An 8,819-nucleotide genomic window follows, 5' to 3' on the forward strand; every position below is an offset into this window, starting at 1 on the left:
ATCTACAAACCAGAACGGAGTTGAAAGAACAGTCTTGGGGCTTGGTTAGACAGTAATACAAGATCTGCAGCAAAACATCTCATCCTACCGACTTACTGTTCTACCTTACTTGTCTGTAAGCGTCAAAAACATCTGCGAAAGCTTAACTGGCTGCTCTTGGGGTAGTCTGGGCATTTTCTCCTCTATAGGGAGCGCCTTCAGCGACTGCAATAGTGTTAATATTTGAGCTGGACAAAGCTGACTTGCTAAAAGCAGTAATCCCTTCTGAGCCGACGCAGCTCACTTAAGTGGGCAGAAGAGAAACCCCATGGGAAGAGGAGGGAGGAACTGGACAGATTAATTTGGCCATATTGTCTAACTGCACAAGTGATCTTCCCAGCAGCTGCTCTGCTACAAACAATCAGAGGTCTTGCACAAGAAACCGTGGTTTATCCATCACAGGAAGAGACCACAGAAGTAGTGAAATGTTTGAGACTACTCCTAAATTCTCATCTGGCTTTGCTAGCATGGAGAAAGGGCTGGACATGTGAAAACCTCAGTACTGGCCAACACAGCCTGGAAGACATTATTATTAAACAGTGGTTGCAGTTCATTTTATGCGCTAATGTCACAGAAGACTAAAGCAGAGTTATATAAAATTAAATTACTTTCTTGCTGGAGATTAATAACTTCATCGTCTTCTTGCTGGAAAATAGACAAAATTTCTGTGCTAGAAAGACTGTTAACCTAAGAGGTTTAAATTCACAGAATTTTCTATTAGGGGCAAAAAGTCAGTTTTTTCTTTGGTGTCTATTTCACTGCCAGCAATGAAATAGGTTCTTGAGGCCATCCTGCTGGCCTCTCAGTCACCTTCCTCATCACTGGCTTTCTCTTCTGAATCATCATCTTCATATTCTTCATCCTCGTATCTATAGGCCCCCTCAGCTTCAGGGTCAGACAGACCTTCCTCTTCACGCTTGCAGGACTGGTCAGAACGCGAGCTGGGTCTTGACTGATCCTCTTCCTCCTCCTGGGAATGTTCAAGTGACTGGCTTGCCTTTGCTTCCTCTTCCTCCTCCTTCTCTTCCTCTTCGTCCTCCACCTCTTCTTCATGGTGCTGGTCAGAGGGGCTGGACCCAACCTCCCCTGCATGGCAAGGCTGGTGAGCAGAAGATGCCTCTTCCTCATCCTCTGGCTCACTGGACTGTCCATCTCGGGGGGAGGTAGCGATGTCTTTGCTCTTCTCTCCCTCCTCTTCACACCATGGCTCAGACTGAGGACTGTTCCCAGCTGCTTCCTCAAAGGATTCCCTTTCTTTCACTTGATCCTTGATGACACTGAAAAGACAAGTTGCATGTGTGATTTTATTTTCAGGTAAGATGCTTTCCCCAGGAGGTTTTAAACTATCTTCAGGTAATCTAGGACAAATCCTGGTGGACTTGGCTGGGACAGAACTGGGGAAAGGGGGACATTAGAGTCTCCTTTTATGCTAGAAAATAACTCAACAGTATTGCTTATATATTTCAATTTTTTAATTTCTGCTTCCTTTTAAATCATAACACCTAATGGATATTGAAAAGTGGGTTTTTTTATAAGGCTTATTTTAAAAATTCAGTAAAGGTAATGGAGAATGAAGTGACTTACTACCAACCTGCCAGAATTTTTGGTGAAAGGAACAGATGAAAAATGGTTTTCTTCATTTTTTTTTTAAATGCACTATATTAACATATCGAGTACTCTCCTTTGTTTTATGAAAAAATATTTAATTCAGGAAAAACAAAAAATACATACTAATGGTAGCATTAATAAAGCTTACTCCATAGATATGTCAAATACTACAAATAATTACAAAAAAACAACACCAAACACAAAACCCAATCCAAATAAAAAAAACCAAACAAAACAACAAAACCTCAAACAAATAAGCCCACATATCAAAAATTACTTTCTTATTACTAGGTATGTAGTGGCGAAAAAAAAGGTTTTAATAATCTCTACCTTTCTCTGGCATTAGTGAAGTTATTAAAATCTTCAGCACTGGAGCATTGTAGCAATTTAGTTGTTTGTCCTTTCTTTGAAACAAATTCTGGGCATATCCCCAGAGCTCTCAGTCTGTTAGAATAATGCTTTTCTGCAGCTATTCGGGCGTTTTTCTGTAGGAAAACCACAACAGTTACGTGTTATCTAAATGCATTAGAAGCCTGTCTTTTGATACTTTTATTTATATTTATAGTCTGTTTCTTTAATTGCATCGGACAAGTTGAATGATTATTCGCTGCAGTAAAGAATGGCAAAACAGTACTTGAAAACTTTATACCAGATTTTCCTTTTCTATGCTAATTTAAATTTAAATCTGGTTTGTTCCCTGCACCTGCTGCCTAATAAAGAGCTCTATATTCTGTATATCGCTATTAAGGCAGCAGGGAGACCGTGTGGACACGTAGCAAAAATGCCCTAAAAAAGGAGAACTGATTCTCCTCCTTACAGCACTATTTAACAAAACACACGGCTGTGTGTCGCTGCCTCTGAAACCGTGAGCGTGTCAATTCTGTTCCTCCAGGTAGTATCTGAGTGAGGAGGACTTGTCCTTCAATCTACACAGATGCTCCAGCCCCGCAGCGCTGGCACACCAGGAGACCCATGGGGACAGAAGGGACAAGGGAACCACTGATCTATGACTTGCTGTCTCTCCGGCTTTGGAAACTGGTCAGGGACCACAATACCAGCACAGGGCTGTACTAAAACAGAGAGAGAAAAATATACCGAGGAAGAAAAATATCTGAGCTTCACAGCAGTCATTAAGAATACTTGAATTTTCTAACCGCTTCTCTCCCAGCTTAAGCCTCTTGCATTTTTGCTGGGTTTTTTTAGTGTGTTTAGAATTATTCATGCTGTAACTGAATCAAACACCACCTTTACAACAGCTGTCTTGGTTCTCTCGGCAAGCGCACCATGAATGCTCAGTCACAAAAATCAGTAATATTTCCATGGAGATGGAGCAACAGAAATTACAACAGGTACTGGTCTGAAAAGTATTTTTCAGGTATCTTCTAAAAATGTTTGACTACAAATGTCTTGTGCAGTATCTGAAGATAAGATTAAGTAACGCAGCAGCAAGCCAACCTGAGCGACTCTTTCAAAAAGCAGTGGCCTTTGTTTTACTCTTTCTTCCATTTCATGCAGCTCTTGCAAATATTCTTGCATTCTCTGCTTCTCATAATTCCTAGGAGAAACAGAGTACAAGAGAAATTATTATTAATTTATAACACAAGTAGTAATTTTCTACAGCAGCTAAATTGCTCATTACAAACTAAATATTGTCCTACTTAAAAATACATAAAAGGTAAGTTATTTTATGGTGGTTACAGGGTCTAAGGTGTATCATCTCATTTTTACAGCAATTGCTTGCCTGCAAGTACTGAACAAAACTGCCTTTCAAGTAGTCACTTTGGATAAGCAGAAAGAGGTCCCAGCTGAGTTTGGATTCTTAGGGTTTTGTTGGATACTTAGGGTGGTTTTTTTTTTTAAAAAAAAAAGGCTACTTAAATAGAAGCCAGTACTTTAAGGTAAAGTTTTAGGATCAGAATCTTCCAGCTTTACCAGTCCATCTCACAAGAGGGTTGGCCACATTTCTGGCTCGTGGTACCCTTTTTCTCCCCAGTTGGTTTGTCAAGGGCCCAGTCAATATAGCAGGATGATGGAATGGTTGATCCCTCAATTGAAATATCTCAGATCATAGCGAGCGCTAGAGAATCCCAGGAGCCTGGGTGTGTGACAAGCACAGCTCTCTGTGGTGATGCCTCTGTACCGGGCCAGCTCTAGCTAGACACTAGTTGGACACTGAAGGACACTTCTGTCTCCTCCTGTGTCTTTCCCTCACCGTTCTCAGAGTTTCTGCCATCTGGCTCTGCATTAAGGCAAGTTCTGCCCCATTTTGAGGGAGTGAACTTCTTTGTTGCTACTCGCTTGCTCTCTCAGGTGGCTTTCTACAAACCTAATTATCTCCTAGAAGAGCACTTACATTAATATACCTTATTACCCAGCCTGTGCTGAAATAAGCATTATCAAGTTAAGCACTTGTACCAGCCTTAATGTGTCGGCACTAGGGAAGTAATCTTGCTTTGAAACAGCATCATTTTATGTGCAGAAAAGAATTAAGCACGAGTGTTTTACAATACTCCTCAAATCTGATTAAGCTAAATACTGTAACGTGAAGTTTGCTGTTAAATGAACTCAAATCAAATCTGTAAACACACCCACAGACTCTTAATTTTTGTTCCTCCTGGTACTGTAACTCAAATTCTGTTCTGCTTCTCTCCTAGCATCAGCAGATCATCTGCCCAAGTACATTATGAAGCTCCTGTTATTAACAGTATCTGCTGGTTCTGTTGCAAAAGAAATTGTTCTCAAGCTCTAACAAAATAGAGGGGACTGCCCTCTTTGACCCACATCTCTACCCCTGCCTCTCTGCTCACCGGGACCCTGTGTAAGCCCTGCTTCTCCCAGACAGCTCCTGCTGTCACTTTGGCCGTCTTCAGGGGAGCTGGCAGGTGGGCACAAATGCCTGCTGGGCACGACTGCCCATGTGGCTGAGCAAAATCCTTACTACTGTAACACCTCTTCTAGCTGAGCTACCGCGCTTCACGCTTTTAGCGTATGAGAATGCACGTGCAGCAGTTTCTGCTACGTTTTCTCTTTCTGCTCACCCTGAAGCAAGGCTGGTGCTGAGTACCACTTAGACAGTTTACTGGTGGAACAGTGTGCAGTATCGTCTTGCAGGTGGTGCTGCATTATTTTAGTAAATTTGCTTATAACAGACTAGAGATAAAAGTCTATTGAGAATAAATCTGCAGTTTTCTATTTTAGCCATAAAGAAAGAGAAGACTCGCATAAAGAAAAAAAAAAGAAGAATGAGGAAACCTTATTTTTTTTTACCTTATGACTCAGCCATAAAGACAACCCTTGGCCTCTACCTTCATTTCAAAAAGATCTCTATCCTGGACCATATTCTGAAGACCTTAAACTTACAAGTTGCTAGTCCAAGCTATCAATCTTGTAACCAGGCACATCTCACAATTGCTTACCCTTGTATTGTTTTCCCTGGTACTGTCAGTTACTGGCAAGTTGCCTGGTTACTGGAAATTAAAAATCCTGCTTCTGTGTGAAACAGCAGGGGGCCAGAGGAGTCAGTAACTCTCGCTGTCTCGACGTAACGGCACCTTAAATGGACAACACTGCTACAATGCCATTATGCCAAGACAGATTATAAACCTTGCTAAGACTCATTCAAACAGGACTGATTTTTTTTTTCTAGGCTTAAAAAGAACAGGAAGCAGAAATAGTTTAAAAAAGGCAACAATTTCCCAGCTGAAATACTAACTTTGCTCACTTTTTCTTACTAGTTGCTTGTACAGTATATAATTAATCAAATGTGTAATTATGGAAACATAAGCCTATGCATTTTTTTTTTTTTACATTGTATGTTTAACATACAATGTAGAATGGGAGGTTCAGGATTCAGGGGAATGCAACAAAATACCTGAATGTTTTTAATTTGGACTTAGACACCTGAGCTAGGCTCTGATGTGGGTCATTGGCCTCAGCCCGAGCTGTTACAATTTTCTGAAGTTTTTTCGTTCTTTGTTTCTGCTTTGTTCTGCTCCTTTTTTGTTGTTCTTCCAGCTTTCTCTTTTCCTCAAGTGAATTCCTATTGGAAAAATAAACTAAGGCTAAATACATTTTAAATCAAGAGCAAGACTTCAAAGGAAGCTTTTGCAAAGGAGATTCAAAAGACAGAAACAGAGTGAGAACAGGCACATCCCGGGGAACAGCAGTCATCTGTCCCTTTCCTACAGACATTCTGAAAAAAAAGTGTCTTTAATAATCATAAATAGTAATTAAGTTATATATTTAAATATTTTAAATTTTATATTATAATTAAGCCCTTACTGTACTAATTCATATTCACTGCATGGAGGAAGTGACTCCCTAGGTAGAAAGAGAAGTCCACTTTTGAACTATATATATAGAACCTAGTGCACTGCTGAAGTAGTCACCTTATGGCTTTTAGAAAAAAAATTCCGTGATTTTTGGCGATTTAGATGCTCCAAATCCTGAGAGATGTGAATGCGCACTTGAATGTCTCATTTGAGGTTTACGCCTTGGAGAGGCGTAGGGCCAGCGTGTTTCTTTCAGCTTCTCTTCATCATCTTGAATGTCCTTCAAAATCTTCCCTTTACTCGAGGGAATATACGGAGTACGAAGATCAAAAGGTTCACAGACTGTGAGGTGCTTCACTTGTTTTCGTTGCAGGAGCCGTTTCTGAAATTTCTGGTGTAGCACTTCAAAATCCGGAACGCTCGATTTGATCTTGGGTTTATGTTCTTTTTCCTTCGGTTCAGTGCACTTGTGTTTCTTCTTTTTAGCGGTATTTGTTAAAGCCAGTCTGCTGTTGGGTAGCGATGAGTTACGCAGCAACTCTTCCGCTCTCATTCTGATCCGGATTTCTCTGTAGAGCTCTTCCTCCTTCAGTTTGTCACTAACAGCTGGACTATAAACACATTTAGGAATTGGCTTTGCTTTGAACAGTTCTGTTTTCTTTTCAGGTGTGGAGAGATCTCTTAATTGCATTTTCCTCATTTCATTCCTTTGCTTCTCTCGCTCAATGAATTTAAATGGCTTCTGAGAAGCCAAGAGCTTGAGCTTGCTTCTCTCTTTCACGGACCTCCTGCGCTCTTCGTTCCGTTGCACAATGTCATGGTAGAGCGGAAGGAAGATGGCAGCGGGCACTGGATTGGCTCGGAATTTTTTCTGACACTCTGCTTCTTCCTCTAGTTGCTTCTTCATTAAGCTATTTTCCATTTCAATCTGTGACTTCGATTTGATGTTCTGCTCTTTTTTTCGAGCTTCTCTGATAGTCATCTGGAAAGGCTTGGGGACAGTAACTTTTGGTGACCATGCTTTCTGTTTCTTCTGTATCGTTCTGAAGGCTGGTGAGCTCGGTAAGCTGTGTTTGGTGCGGGAGATGTAGTCTTCCACGGAGAACCCGTCCCACATTTTTTCAATCCGTTCTTTAGCAAATGCAGATGAAGATCCAGTTTCACTGCTGTTTTCTTCAAATGCTAGTTCTCTGTCAGACCCATCAGATATACTGGAGCCTAAGAGATCACTCAAGTCAGAGTCTGAAAAGGATTTGTGTAAATTTAGAGGCTGATATGAGCTCTTCTCCCAAGTTGGCCTTTTAAAAAGGAGAAAAACAAAGGTTGTTTTGAGTCCAGTCCAACACCAACACAAAGCCAGTAACGTCCATTTTAAGGTATTGTCATTAGAAACAAAAATAATTAGTGCTTGTGGGGAAGAGAAAAGAGAAGCACGTGGGGCACTCACACCAGATCGGAGTTTTAAGTACCCATCATGAACAAATCAGCACTTCTTAAGGAAAGATGCTGTGCTGTTACCAAATGTGGTGCCCAGTCTCCGCCGTGCACATACTTGTAAATCTCTCAGTCTGTCAGCAAGGTGGGCAAGCATTTTTATTCTTAAAACTAACCTTTCTGTGGTTATCTGCTTATAGGAAATGAGGAAAGGAATGCTTTCCAGCCACAGAAAAAGAACCTGCTGGTTTACAGATGTCTGCAAAGTATTTAAGAATCTTCACCAAATGTGGTGCCCAGTCTCCGCCGTGCACATACTTGTAAATCTCTCAGTCTGTCAGCAAGGTGGGCAAGCATTTTTATTCTTAAAACTAACCTTTCTGTGGTTATCTGCTTATAGGAAATGAGGAAAGGAATGCTTTCCAGCCACAGAAAAAGAACCTGCTGGTTTACAGATGTCTGCAAAGTATTTAAGAATCTTCAGATACAAGGTAACACAAAACTTACCTACAGCACGTGTTAGAAGCAGCATTTTTCTTGTCTGAGGGTTGTACTTTTAAATACAGTTTATTCCGATACATGCTTTCTAATTTTGCCATGGTCTCCAAGTGGGCATTCTTCAACTCTTCCAGCTTCAAGTAATATTCTTGATTTGAATTGCACATTTTGGAGAAGTCTATTCCCTTGTCACAGTCTCCATTTAGAGAGAGGGTCTGCTCTCTGTTCGTATTTGAATCCAAACCAAAACCATCCTAGAAGAGATGTTGGTAAAGTAAAAAGGGGGAACAAGGTTCTGAATATTGCTTTATCCTAATTAAGTCTAACGAATGCTATAGCAGCACCAAATAGGGATACCTGTCTGCAAATGTTAATGCAGAGTTACATGTAGTCTTGCTGCATAATAATTTATGTCCCAAGGGTCCTATTTAAAGCCTGTAAAATTCTTAAGCCTGTCCCTGTAATCAATGTATTTATGCCGAAAAGAAACAAGATTAACTGTCTTGTAAAGTATAATTTTTCCTTGATTATTACCCGGGTCTAAAGCCTTTATTTAAAAACAAACAAACCACAAGAGAACGCTCCCTGCCTTCCGTTTCCGTTAGCATTCTACAAATCGCTCATTAGATCTCTCTTGTATAAATGTTTATTTGCATTTCCGTAACTTACTGCGGAAGGACCGAGATTCTGCAGAGCTCACAGTCCCCGCACTGTCTGGCAGCTTGCAGCTGGGTGCACGTAAGCACATGCGGGAACTATTGTAGAGCTTACACAAGTCAGAGAAGTTAGAAACCCCAGGGTAGTCTGCGTTCCAAAGGTTTCTTTATGCCAAAATTAGAACAACACTTTTCCAGGCATTCCAACTACAAGTCTTGTTAATGTTTCGTCAGGTTTTCAGGGCAGTAAGCTGGGAACTCGCTTCTTCCGCAGCGCGGTGACCCGATGCAACGCGGATTCCGTGAGCAAAGC

General features: G+C 40.9%; 1 protein-coding gene across 1 annotated transcript; it reads right to left on the bottom strand.

Annotated features, from left to right (window-relative positions):
* Positions 1 to 841: 841 nt before the first annotated feature.
* On the bottom strand, positions 842 to 8,026 carry FAM161A (family with sequence similarity 161, member A). The gene is given in 6 exon segments (XM_009878290.1): positions 842 to 1,316; positions 1,978 to 2,132; positions 3,103 to 3,202; positions 5,519 to 5,708; positions 6,036 to 7,216; positions 7,860 to 8,026. Coding segments are annotated over 6 exon segments (2,259 nt in total). The 5' UTR covers positions 8,018 to 8,026.
* Positions 8,027 to 8,819: the final 793 nt, after the last annotated feature.

This window comes from Apaloderma vittatum, unplaced genomic scaffold (genome assembly GCF_000703405.1).
Source record: "Apaloderma vittatum isolate BGI_N311 unplaced genomic scaffold, ASM70340v1 scaffold44701, whole genome shotgun sequence".
Lineage (NCBI taxonomy): Eukaryota > Metazoa > Chordata > Aves > Trogoniformes > Trogonidae > Apaloderma > Apaloderma vittatum.